The sequence below is a fragment of the Triplophysa dalaica genome, chromosome 9 (genome assembly GCF_015846415.1).
Source record: "Triplophysa dalaica isolate WHDGS20190420 chromosome 9, ASM1584641v1, whole genome shotgun sequence".
NCBI lineage: Eukaryota > Metazoa > Chordata > Actinopteri > Cypriniformes > Nemacheilidae > Triplophysa > Triplophysa dalaica.
Genome location: NC_079550.1, coordinates 5,062,382 through 5,076,399, shown reverse-complemented (window position 1 = coordinate 5,076,399; position 14,018 = coordinate 5,062,382). Strand labels below are relative to the sequence as shown.

The following is a 14,018-nucleotide window of genomic DNA, read 5'->3' as shown; positions in this document are numbered from 1 at the left end:
GCCCCTCTAGTGATTGGCGTAATGCTATTCCAGACTTGTTCATTAACCTATCCAGCTTGCAACAGGTGGATGTTGTTGGACATTTAGTACGCAGATGGAAACATACATACATAGCAAACATAGCTTACATACGATGTAGTAGAAGAAAACGGTACTTTGTCAGAGTCGTCAGTATTCATAAAAGAGAAGGCGAGAAATTCTCGGATGGCTCACTGGTGACGCCAAGATTCCGATGCACTCAGCGACAGATACTTCAGATACTTCTATATGACTTAGCCCACGGGACAGAATACCTGGCAGGACCGCAAAACAGTCTCAGCCGACTTTCATGTACATTACATTACATTTACATTTAGTCATTTAGCAGACGCTTTTATCCAAAGCGACTTTCAAGTGGGGTAGATAATGGAAGCAATTAGGACAGCATAAGTACAACAAAAGCATAAGTGCAATCAAAAAGAAGACTAGTCTCATATAGCCTAACACAGTATACGGAACCATTCATTCATACATTTTTTTGTAAAAAAAATTAGAGATTTTTTACCTTTATGTACAATTCAACATGTTGTTAATTATTGTAAAGCTAATGTAACATAAACATTTGCTCTTAAATTGACCGTGTTTTATGATGTGCCTTGATTTCAATTCATAGCATTACAAAGCATTAATCCAAATCAAATCCCTTTATTGTCACTCAACCATATACACAGGTGCAACCGTAGGTGAAAAACTTGGGTGCAGTTCCAACCAACATGGCAGTATGACAGACATTTCTTGTACACATTTACAAAGTAAACATTTCTGTACAAGTTTTACACCAGAATACAACAAATGACACGTAATATACATAATAATCATACACAGCAGCAAATGTACACAATATGCTAAATAAATAGCAGCGAATGAAAACACACAATGTGCGTAGTGTGCAGTGAATGATATGTATTGTGTATTAAAGTACGACAATGTATAAAGATGTGCGTGCTAGTGGGTGATAAAGTGCAGTGCTAATGAGTGGATTGTCAAGAGTTTAAGAGTCTGAATGCTTGGGGAAAGAAGCTGTCACGTAGTCTGCTGTTGCGGGCTCTGATGCTGCGGTATCTCTTTCCTGATGAAAGGAGTGAGAACAGACCGTGACTCGGGTGGCTAGTGTCTCTAGTAATCCTCCTGGCTTTTTTCACACACCGTCTGGTGTAAATGTTCTGGAGGGAGGGAAGCTCACCACCGACGGTGTGCCTGGCAGTTCGTACCACTTTCTGTAGGGCTTTCCGGTTGAGAGCGGTGCTGTTACCGTACCAGGCAGAGATGCAGCCAGTTAGGATACTCTCTATTGTGCCGGTGTAGAATCGAGTGAGGATGTGGCGATTCAGACCAAACTTCGTCAGCCGTCTCAGGAAGAAGAGACGTTGGTGAGCCTTCTTCAGCACGGCTTCGGTGTGAGTGGTCCATGTGAGCTCCTCTGTGATGTTGACACCAAGGAACTTGAAACTGTTGACTCGCTCCACTGATGCCCCATTGATGGTGATAGGACTGTGTTCTCTGTCTCTCCTCCTAAAGACCACCACCAGTTCCTTGGTCTTACTGACGTTGAGAGATAGGTTGTGTTCATCACACCAACGTGACAGAGTCTGCACCTCTTCTCTGTAGGCTGTTTCATCAGCGTCAGTGATCAGACCTACCACCGTCGCGTGCTAATATTGAGCTTTCAGCAGTTAATTTACGTTTGGTTATTATACGTATATTTGCCCTTGAAGTTATGATTGCTAAAATGTTTTTTGTAACTCACAGATAAACAAAATACATAATAATTATTCACATGATCGTTCTTATCAGGTGGGTTTATCGAACACACTTTGGCGCAATTCAACTTTCTTATCACATTTCATAAACGAATAATAACAAAAACAAATGAGCCTTAAACCAATTGATTACTAAAATTAAAAAACTTTTATACCCGCTACCGAAAATCTTGAGAGTGAACAGAATTCACCCGGTTTATAGCTTCCAGCAGGTCTGGAGAACAATCATTGTTAATTGATCGAGGAGGAACAACAAATTCTGACTGCCGGTTTACAGAGTATATAAGACTAAACACACGACTCTTAGAGAGTCTACTTGTGGCAGGATGGCAGGAAGTACAGGGATGGTTTGTCTTTTGGCTATTTGTGCATGGTTTTGTGCTTTCTGTTATGCCGTGCCACAGTTTAGTAATTTTCCCCAGGAGCCTCAATCTCCAGTCTTCCATCAAACTGAACAACAGTTTTCTCAGAAGTTTCCACTTCAGAAGCCAGTGGTGCAGTCAGAAACTCTTGACAAGTGTGCTGTAGCTGATTATGAGCAGATCCAGTGTGGACAACCTGGTATCAGTGGTGCAGAGTGTGAAGCTATAAACTGCTGCTTTAATGGACAGCAGTGTTATTATGGAATGTCAGGTAGGGGTGTTAAATAAGTGAAATGTTTCTTACCAAGCTGATTACCTGAGAACTTTCTCTGTCTCTCGCTACAGTGACTGTCCAGTGTATAAGAGATGGTCAGTTTGTGCTGGTGGTGGCTAGAGATGTTACTTTGCCTCGGTTGAGTCTGGACACGGTCCGTCTGCTGGATGGAAAGGAAGCATCTTGTGGTCCTGTTGGTTCCACGCCTTCCTTTGTCATATACCAGTTTCCAGTCACCGCCTGTGGCACCAGCATGACTGTGAGTTTGCTGATGATGATTTGGAACAGTCTGTCTGGAACAGACTTGATGTCAATCGTGTTTTTGCTTGCAGGAGGAAAATGGCTATGTGGTATATGACAACAGAATGACTTCATCCTATGAAGTGGGGATTGGACCTCTTGGCTCAATCACAAGGGACAGTCAATTTGAGTAGGTCATCTGTGTTTTCTCTCAGTACTGTGAATTCTTGAACGGATGGAAGAAGCTCACTGTTTGTTGTCTAGACTTCTCTTCCAGTGTAGATATTCTGCCACTGCTGTGGAAGCTCTGGTTGTTGAGGTCAACACCGTTCCAGCTCCTCCACCTGTAGCTGCTCCTGGACCCCTCAGGGTGGAGCTTAGACTGGCAAATGGCCAATGTGTCACTAAAGGATGTGCAGAAGGTAATGATGTGCTCGTCTTCAAAAAGTTGCTTCTCAAGAGGAGTTGTACTTTTGTTGCACTGGTCTCAAACTCTAGCTGGGACAGTAACAATAAGTGTTCATCCTCAGGAGATGAGGCGTACACGTCCTACTACGGTGAGGATGAGTATCCAGTCACGAAGGTACTGCGAGACCCAGTGTATGTTGAGGTGCGCATTTTGGAGAGGACTGACCCGAATCTTGTCCTGATGTTGGGACACTGTTGGGCGACATCAGCCCCTAGTCCTCTCAGTCTACCCCAGTGGGATCTTCTAGTTGATGGGTGAATAGGATCCATGGGAAGCATTTGTCCAGATTGTGTGCTGTGAACGAGTCCTGACTGTCACTTCTGTTTTAGATGTCCTTACCAGGATGACCGTTACCTGACAGCACTGGTCCCTGAAGTTGGCTCGACTGGTCTTCAGTTCCCAACCCACTACAAGCGCTTTGTTGTGAAGATGTTCACGTTTGTGGATCCATCTTCACTGGCCCCTTTGCAGGAGACTGTATGATTTCCTCACAGCCGTTTTCGTATCCTCTAAATTGCCTTTTTGTATTTGTTGCTAAAGCTGCTCTCTTTGTTGGTCAGATCTATATTCACTGTAGTACCGCGGTGTGCCACACTGCTTCTGGTTCGTGTGAGCAGAGCTGTGCCAGGAAAAGTAGGTGTTTAACTTTGGTTTGTATACAACATCAAAAGACATCTGTTTCATCTGCCTCTCTTGTGTTCCAGGGAGGGCTGTTGCTGGAAAAAGGAGTGAAGAAACTGTGGTTTCCAGTGGAGGTGTTTTCTTTACGATGTAAATTCCATTGCTGATTTTAATAAAGTTATTAGACTACACCTGTTGTCAGCATTTGTTTACACCGTGCCATTTTCAGAGTTTTTCCCCCAAGGACAATTGCAGTGTTTTGAAAGTGCTGGTTTTAAAGGAAACCACAGAAGGTTGACTGTTCAGAGATGTGCTTGTAAACCTTGATATCTGATGATTTCTAGCTGTACAGACCAAAGATGCATTGACGCAAGCTTGTGCAACATTCATTAACGGTCTCGATTCCCTGTGACACTTAAAACCCTGATAGGTTTGAAATGCCATACATTGTTTTCTACCTTGGAACTGAAAATGAAGACCTGATAAGTGGAGTTTTTAGGGGAATGTGGGATGTCTAAACATTGAGAAAATGAACTTGTTCAATACAATTTTAGAGCTGCATTTGTTGATAAACGTTGACCCCAACATCAAGGTGAAGAAATGCTTCAGATAATGTTTTGACTAATTTCACTGCATTATGGCATTGGTATTAAACGCGACTGTACATTCACATACAAAACCAACCTGGCATCAGCTCCACCACTTAAATTATTTCATTAATTCATTTTGTCCTTCTCTTTGGGAATAAAAACTTACATTTGGCAACTAATGTAAAACTGTTATCCAGAAATATTTACTTGTAATTTTGTAAACTATCAAATTGTTTGTACTGTACTTGAGCATAGCTGTTAAACATATTTTGTAGTTTTAATGTCTAGCTGTTGTGTGAAGTGGTTAAATCAGTTTTTTGCCGATCCCCAACAAGTTGGTAATGCACTTTAAATTTATGCATTTGGAAGTCGCTCTCATCTAAAGCGACTAGCATTGCATTATACTATACAGCTCACGGGACAGAGAACCATGCAAAGCTAGCCCGCAAAAAAGTCGCAGCCGACATTTATGTACAATTTAACATGTTAAATATTATAAAACTAATGTAACATTAACATTGACCTTGCTTTGTTCTTAAATTGACTTGTTTTATATTGTGCTTTATTTTCAATTCACAGAATTTGAACACGAAGCATTAATATTGAGCTTCCAGCAGTTTATTTACGTTTTTGTTTGTGTATATTTGCCCTTAAATGTTTTGCATTGATTACCGTCAAACATTAAATTTTGTTATGAAGGGAAAACAAAGTATTTCTGTTACTTAGTATTTTACAATAAAGATATTAAACAACTGATATTAGATATTAAAGATATTAAACTGGCTACGGCTTAAGTAAAAGTAACGGTTTAAAACTAAACTGAAAAATATCTTAAATGGAAAAGACAAAAGCTGTAAATATGGGTAAGTAACAGCCTTACGTTTTACGGTTGATAGAAATGCAGTTGTTCATTTTGCGTTCATTATGACTCAATTTGTATCAACTGTAGCAAATACAAAGAGATTCCCAAAGAGCGGGCAGCAGCGAGCAAAGTTTGTAGGTGCTTTTCCGGCCATCTTTGTTTGCTACTTTGCAGCATCCACTTACAAAAATAAAGTTGATACATATCAAAACATATCATGGAATATGATCATTACCACATATCAATGATTTTTGGCATGAAAAGAATCGTCCCCTGCAATGTTTTGTTGACTAATGCAACAAATATTCCAGTGCTACTTTAGGACCTGTTATGTAGTCCAGGGTCACATTGTGAAGTGTTACCAAAATATGTGTAGTAGTAACTGCCTGTTTTGGCAAAAAACAGTTGGCAGGTAGATTTTCCCAAATCACCAGACATTTGAATGTGCACCAAAACGTTCATATCACTATCCCCTTAAGATATTCGCAGAATAAAAAGTCCAGTACAGTTAAGGCTCATAAAAAGGCATTCTTTTTACATTGCAAAGGTTTATTCACTGAAAGCAGCCTTGCAAAAAACAATTTGAAATTGGACACTGTGGTTGTCAATTGCTTTACTAAAACCAACTAAACAAAGTTGATAAGCGAAAATCTAATAGCATGTGCATACCAAGTTCAACATTGTGTACAGTGGCACTAATTAATCTTCATGCTTCAGCAATGTCACTCAAGAAAGACTCTAGCTTCTATTAAAACACCACTTACCACATATGCATTGCAGTAACTGCTAGAGAAGCAATGTCATTAACATGGAGTTCTTCACAAACTACATGAGTCTTTGCTACAATGAATCTTAACTTGATCAAGTCAACATCATTGATTCTTGGAAACCAGTTCAACCAAATCTAATTCAGGGAAGACTTTGCAGTTTGTGAAGTTAAGATCACAAACAAAGTTCCACACCATTGTTCACCCACTTAACCTCAGGGTATAGGGATGTTATTTTTGGGTAGGTACAGGCTTTTTGTACCTACCATGCATTTCCTAGCAAAAATCTGTAAAAGTGCTTTAACAAGTACTCTTTACAAGGTAAAAGGGCTTGGAGTGACAAATCGGAACCATAAAATGGAACACATGTAAATGAGATATGCAAGACTTCCTGAAGGACGACCACTTCTAGACCATGTATAAATCAGTTAAAAGGTTTTATTCATTACGTGACCTCATGGCCATTTCAAATTACAGTCGGGGAAAGCCAAATTCCTTCACATTCAGGGGCCCAACCGATGCTTGCTCCCAGCGTAGATCTATTCAGAACAGACAAGTAGTGAGAAACATCCAAGACCATAATCAGAATCACTTTTAGTTAGTCCGTGTGTTGGTAACCCATACCTCCAAGAATCTGATCGCTTGCATTACTGCTGCTACAGGTGGAGTCACAGCAGCCACACACCTGATCAGATTCATCCACAGACACCCAGCTGCCAAACAAAGACACATCCTCAATGATAAACATCAACCTACTGACCCAGTGAAGGCTATTTGGGGGCAACATACCCATTAGGGGAGAACGAGCAAGCCTTCTGCTCAGAATTTGTTGCAGTGGCTACAGGAACCGCCTTCAAAATGCATGTGATGTAGACCTGCAAGGACAAGAGGGTTCGTGTTTCCAAACAATGCACAAGAATGTACTCAAAACCAAGGCAAATACATACCAGCCCACTGTTAGCTTGCTGGAACCTGAAAGCCTCCAGCTGAAACTGCAGTTTATCAATTTGAGTTCGAGGCAGGTAGCGAGAGCTCGAGCCTGTGAACTTGGCATCAACCAGGCACCTGGTGAAGAAACGAGTTAAACAGTGGAATACTTCTAGGATAGGCTGGGTACATGTCTTACCCATTATTCTCAATGAAAGAGTATTTGGGAGCGGAGTTAACGTCAGGGGACACAGTGGCTACGCAACGGTCCACAAACACACGGAGAGGTACATGGTTGTACGTCTTCACAGAGGCCTCAATATTCACAGTGTCACCGAGGAAATACTGATTTGAAGGTCTCTCAAACTGCCACTCATCTGTTTCAAGGTAAAAAATTTGATAAGGTCTACAAAATTAGGTTGAAACTATTAAAAGCTACATAATACGTACCAGTCATAAGCTTGAGGGAGAAGACCAACTGCTCTTCTGCAACCTTCGTAGCTGCATATGGTAACCAAGTGGGCACCAGGACATTGCTGCTCACATTATGCATTCTGTAGATTATAGAAAAAGGTTGGTCACCGCAAGGTCTTTCACTACACGCATGAGAATGCATCCACCTTGAACCCAGAACCGTACCTTGGATAGTGACACTCAATACTGACCACAGCACCACTACTCCTGACAATAGGAACACCATTTGAAAACTCTTGGGGAGTATAGACAAGGGAGAAGATGTAAACAAGCTCATCTTCGGTCACCTAAAGAAACAAGAATGTTACTCAAGAATTATTCAAAACTAAAATCACTTTTGGTAAGAGGATCAGTCTTCTCACCGTTAACATGCTGCCACATCCATGCAGTTCTGATTCGAAGAGGAGAACTCTAGCATTGTTGTCCTGCCCTGTTGCTCCACAGCCTCCCAGTGCAAAACCAGAAGGCATTAGTAGTTGTCCAGTCCCAAAGAAGTCCTCCATCACTTCCACATACACAGAATTCTCACCGCACTGAGCCCCTACACTATTGGGAGACAAAGGGTTCCGCAGCTCAAAAGGAATCTCTGGCTGGACAGGTTCTTCCGGTAGGCTTGGAAAGGTCCACATCAGTTTTTCCATGGGACCCTGCAAAAGCTGTTTAGACTGAACACCAAGAGGATCTTGACCAGGCTTTCCACCAACCACACCAGGAGTCTGCATTGAAAACTGAGAAGGAAATCTCTGTGGCACAAGCATGGGGTTGTTGGTTTGGGGAGATGAAGGCATTCTGGTTTCACTCTGCTGAGGAACTTGCATTTGAGACCAAGGCCTAAATGTACTAGGTTTCTGTGTTTGAGCTGATCTTCCTCGCCATTGTGCATCAGTCAAGCCAAATGCAAGCACCAGCGCCAAACCAACTCCAGCTTGCCACAGCACCTTCATTGCTGTGCTTGAGTTTCCGTGAAGCATTACACGCCCAGCATAAACATTTATACATCTGGAAATCAGGATGGCTCCGCCCCTCTAGTGATTGGCGTAATGCTATTCCAGACTTGTTCATTAACCTATCCAGCTTGCAACAGGTGGATGTTGTTGGACATTTAGTACGCAGATGGAAACATACATACATAGCAAACATAGCTTACATACGATGTAGTAGAAGAAAACGGTACTTTGTCAGAGTCGTCAGTATTCATAAAAGAGAAGGCGAGAAATTCTCGGATGGCTCACTGGTGACGCCAAGATTCCGATGCACTCAGCGACAGATACTTCAGATACTTCTATATGACTTAGCCCACGGGACAGAATACCTGGCAGGACCGCAAAACAGTCTCAGCCGACTTTCATGTACATTACATTACATTTACATTTAGTCATTTAGCAGACGCTTTTATCCAAAGCGACTTTCAAGTGGGGTAGATAATGGAAGCAATTAGGACAGCATAAGTACAACAAAAGCATAAGTGCAATCAAAAAGAAGACTAGTCTCATATAGCCTAACACAGTATACGGAACCATTCATTCATACATTTTTTTGTAAAAAAAATTAGAGATTTTTTACCTTTATGTACAATTCAACATGTTGTTAATTATTGTAAAGCTAATGTAACATAAACATTTGCTCTTAAATTGACCGTGTTTTATGATGTGCCTTGATTTCAATTCATAGCATTACAAAGCATTAATCCAAATCAAATCCCTTTATTGTCACTCAACCATATACACAGGTGCAACCGTAGGTGAAAAACTTGGGTGCAGTTCCAACCAACATGGCAGTATGACAGACATTTCTTGTACACATTTACAAAGTAAACATTTCTGTACAAGTTTTACACCAGAATACAACAAATGACACGTAATATACATAATAATCATACACAGCAGCAAATGTACACAATATGCTAAATAAATAGCAGCGAATGAAAACACACAATGTGCGTAGTGTGCAGTGAATGATATGTATTGTGTATTAAAGTACGACAATGTATAAAGATGTGCGTGCTAGTGGGTGATAAAGTGCAGTGCTAATGAGTGGATTGTCAAGAGTTTAAGAGTCTGAATGCTTGGGGAAAGAAGCTGTCACGTAGTCTGCTGTTGCGGGCTCTGATGCTGCGGTATCTCTTTCCTGATGAAAGGAGTGAGAACAGACCGTGACTCGGGTGGCTAGTGTCTCTAGTAATCCTCCTGGCTTTTTTCACACACCGTCTGGTGTAAATGTTCTGGAGGGAGGGAAGCTCATCACCGACGGTGTGCCTGGCAGTTCGTACCACTTTCTGTAGGGCTTTCCGGTTGAGAGCGGTGCTGTTACCGTACCAGGCAGAGATGCAGCCAGTTAGGATACTCTCTATTGTGCCGGTGTAGAATCGAGTGAGGATGTGGCGATTCAGACCAAACTTCGTCAGCCGTCTCAGGAAGAAGACACGTTGGTGAGCCTTCTTCACCACGGCTTCGGTGTGAGTGGTCCATGTGAGCTCCTCTGTGATGTTGACACCAAGGAACTTGAAACTGTTGACTCGCTCCACTGGTGCCCCATTGATGGTGATAGGACTGTGTTCTCTGTCTCTCCTCCTAAAGTCCACCACCAGTTCCTTGGTCTTACTGACGTTGAGAGATAGGTTGTGTTCATCACACCAACGTGACAGAGTCTGCACCTCTTCTCTGTAGGCTGTTTCATCAGCGTCAGTGATCAGACCTACCACTGTCGCGTGCTAATATTGAGCTTTCAGCAGTTAATTTACGTTTAGTTATTATACGTATATTTGCCCTTGAAGTTATGATTGCTAAAATGTTTTTTGTAACTCACAGATAAACAAAATACATAATAATTATTCACAAGATCGTTCTTATCAGGTGGGTTTATCGAACACACTTTGGCGCAATTCAACTTTCTTATCACATTTCATAAAGGAATAATAACAGAAACGAATAAGCCTTAAACCAATTGATTACTAAAATTAAAAAAACGTTTATACCCGCTACCGAAAATCTTGAGAGTGAACAGAATTCATCCTGCCTTTGCAGTATGCTTTGGGTCATTGTCATTGTGTCGATGTCCCAATATTTATGGATCTGATTGTATCTATTCATATTACAATAATATTCCCAGCAATATAACTTCCTCTCATTTTAAAGAATTCTGTCACAAACTCATCCATGTCAAGTCCATGTGTGATTACTTTTCCATGATCTAAAAGTTTTTTTTCCCTCTCTTGAACCATTGTTCGGCTGAATGGTGTCAAAACCATCAACCGTCAGGTAAACCACTAATATTTGATGGTGGAATAATTATTCATGTGCAATTTGGAGTTCGGGTCGGAAAAAATAATACAATTTATTTAGTCAAGACTATTTCGACTAACCTCAGCTGATATGCTTTTACACGGTCCTGTGCTTATTTGTGTTCAAGATCTCCCTAAAGAGATGCTTTCTAACTGCAGCACGCTTCGCAGCGTTGAGCTCTGTAGCCAATCGCGTCCAACTGATGGACTCTATCCGTATCCCCATTTAAATCAACATTTTCAATCTAGCTAACAATACTTTAGTGTATTCACTCTTGGTTGTCTCTCCTGAAACACTGCCATATTTAGTTACTACATCTTTAAAAACGCATACAGTCTATCCTAATATTTTGATAGGCTATTGTTGCGTGAGAAAATAAATGGTTTTGTCTACATCATGTAGATGTAATGCGGGTGCGGTTCAGCTTTTTTGTCAAATGGGTAGGGTTGGGTACGGAATTAAATTAGTGCTGCTGTCGGACCCTTTATTAAGACCATTATCAAAAACAGGATTGATCATCATTATAGGATTGCTCTCGATAATGACTCATATGGGTTGCCACTCTTCTTCAAAATGTTCTTGATCCTCCTGTCAAACTGCTCACGCTCACTGAAAAAAGAAAGTTTAAAGTTGTAGACAAAAATATTATTGGAAATAACGGCAAGATGTCATGCTTGACCATTTCTCCTTCATAGCATCCTTACGTACCATATGTCAATGACAGGCCCTTGAAGAAATGTCTCATCAGCCTCCAGCATGGTGAGATTTTCCTAAGCAGCAAGGGCATAGATGATGGACTACCAGAGAAAGAGTTCAAGTGGGTCACACCCTATACAAGCAGTATCATTTCAGTATCAAAATTATAATAATTATATATTAATATTATTTTGTACAACAAAACTGAGTGTCCGTTCTACATTCACCAACATTTATTTTAAAAGAAATTACAAAATGAAGCAACATACAAAATAAATCTGCAAAGCACAGCTAACACAGGCAGGGGCGGTTCTAGTATTTTTCTAATGGGGTGGCATGGGGGGGAACCAAGAACTCCTACAGATGTTATACTCTGATCAGTCTATGCTGTTGGGGGGGATACAAGGGGGGATTATGCATATTTTGTAGGGCCGGTGCACCCTTTTAGACATGCCCCACCTCTGGTAGGACCCACCTCTGGAAAAAGGAAATCCATATAAACTTGATTGTGTCACTGTGAGTCTGTGACGGTGTCTTGTCCAGAAGTGAAGTGAAGTGAGGTGAATGTAGATGTCATCAATTTGGTACTCAATGTATAAAGCCACTAGCATTGTCTTTGCAGAAGGATAACAAAACATTTGTCTCACTTGTATAAACTAAATGTTGTATAAACTAAATAGTTTAATATTGTTTATATTTTTATGTTGTGTTTTCAGTATACTTTAAGAAAACCCCCATGTGCAAATGTATCATTTTAATTTGGCAAGTATTTTCTCCATAAAATAGAAGTTTGCCAAAGACAGTTAAAAGAATGCTGCCCCGGTTAATGATGTCATAAACCTGTTACCAGTCACAACATGTCATTTGACCCCGTGTACAGCAGTTCAAACGATAGAAATGTAAAGATGGCTCATAGATCTGGGCAGAAACAATCGCTGTGCTGCAGTGTCAGCTCTCAGTTTCACTTTCAGTTTTTGTGACAAAGTGGAGGCAGAGCTAATTAGCATATTCTTGTGTCTGCGTATTCAATTCAAGTTTATTTATATAGCGCTTTTAACAATGTGCATTGTTCCAAAGCAGCTTTACAGAAGCAAACAAGAAAAACACAAAGGTTAAACACAGCACAGTGCATAGAACAAGCAAGATCATTCTAATAAATAAATAAATAAATAAATGCAGTCTCCCGGTGAGCAAGCCAACACTGCCCTGCGCGAGAGAAACCAGGCTCAGCCGGGAGGGGCAGATCCACTCTGACATGTAATAGATGCACTCAGTGACCCTGACCAAAAGTCAAAGAGCAAACATCCACGAGGAAGAGGGAGAGCCCACCATCCGCGACCCAGAAAGTCCCACTCGCCGAAACCGTGCACGATGCAGGTCCAACCCGGTCCCACTCCGCGATCGACACCAGAAAACATCCTGGGAAAATAGTAATGGCATGTTGTAACTTTAACTCTGTTGTCCAACATTGACCACAAAACAAGACCAAACCAGACTCACACAGCACAAGCAAATGAATCAACCCAACCACAAACAACAAGCCCCCTCACTACCCACAAACACCAACAGGAACCTCCAATCAGGGCCCCTGAATGCAGCTATAACTTCAGACTGCTGACATGTGATGTAAGTTTAGCATTAAATACCAAGTATTGTAACTTCAGCATTAATGTGACAAGTAGTCCGTCTTTGCTCTTGGTTGGGGATGTAGTGGTCTGAGCTGGGATGGTCTGATGGTCATATTTCTCTTGGCTGGTGGTGGAATTGTCTTCGATGGAGCTGGGATGGTCAGTCAGTCTGCAGCTGTAGCTGGCGTAATCTCTAGTTGGGGATGGGCGTATGTCGATCATCTGGACCTGGCGGAATTTCTCCATTCCTCGAGATGGGCATCCCGAGGCAGAGGCGGAAAGAGAATAAAGAGAATAATTCGCGTAGCTGCTGTTCATTAACTATGCATTAAGTGAAAGCTTGGCTGAAAAGATATGTCTTTAATCTAGATTTAAATCGGGAGAGTGTGTCTGACCCTCGAATAGTATCAGGAAGGCTATTCCAGAGTTTAGGTGCTACGTATGAGCGTATACTTAAAATAAGTTTAGTGTAATAAACCTAAGCTTTATTAAGGCAGGACAAATTATTTTCACAAGAAAAAAACATTAATATGTAATTTTGATGGTAAAAGATTAGTTTTACATAATACAATTATCGACCACAGGGGGACTTTAATAAAACTCTGTCACTTCTGACATTCATGGACAGTCAGTGTACATTCCCTCTCAAGAAGATTAAATGTCTCATGCGGTCTCTAAGATTTTAAAAGTGTTCAGGAAAATTTAAATTTAAATTAAATTCATTGATCGCAATTTTCTTGATCAATATTCTTTCATCATACGTTCTATTATAAACCCCGCCCACATACAGTGACATTGTCCAATAATATTTAGTTTCATTGGAGGTGAAATATAGTGCGTTATGATCCACATATTTATATACAACTATGTCATTTAGAATAGAGCAAATGTAGTGATTTCACACTGATAAATGATGGATCTGATAGACTATCTTTTTGATCCAAAACGATACTGTAGAGTTATTGTGAAGGAAAAACTGAAAAATCGATCCATCCTGTGGACTCAGTCTGACTAGAAACATCATGTAA

At 40.9% G+C, this 14,018-nt stretch overlaps 2 protein-coding genes across 2 annotated transcripts; one reads left to right on the top strand and one right to left on the bottom strand.

Annotated features, from left to right (window-relative positions):
• The first annotated feature begins 2,125 nt into the window (after positions 1-2,125).
• LOC130428114 (zona pellucida sperm-binding protein 4-like) lies at positions 2,126-3,919 on the top strand. The gene is made up of 8 exons (XM_056755978.1): positions 2,126-2,432; positions 2,507-2,694; positions 2,768-2,865; positions 2,940-3,097; positions 3,206-3,398; positions 3,474-3,621; positions 3,705-3,777; positions 3,849-3,919. The coding sequence occupies exons 1-8, from the start codon at positions 2,126-2,128 to the stop codon at positions 3,917-3,919; spliced, it is 1,236 nt and encodes a 411-aa protein (XP_056611956.1).
• A 2,516-nt stretch (positions 3,920-6,435) lies between these two features.
• Positions 6,436-8,356, bottom strand: LOC130428113 (zona pellucida sperm-binding protein 3-like). Its single transcript, XM_056755977.1, has 8 exons — positions 7,748-8,356; positions 7,551-7,672; positions 7,362-7,465; positions 7,111-7,288; positions 6,932-7,049; positions 6,774-6,859; positions 6,609-6,697; positions 6,436-6,523 (listed from the first exon to the last, which is right to left on the bottom strand). The coding sequence occupies exons 1-8, from the start codon at positions 8,354-8,356 to the stop codon at positions 6,456-6,458; spliced, it is 1,374 nt and encodes a 457-aa protein (XP_056611955.1). The 3' UTR covers positions 6,436-6,455.
• Between the last annotated feature and the right edge of the window lie 5,662 nt (positions 8,357-14,018).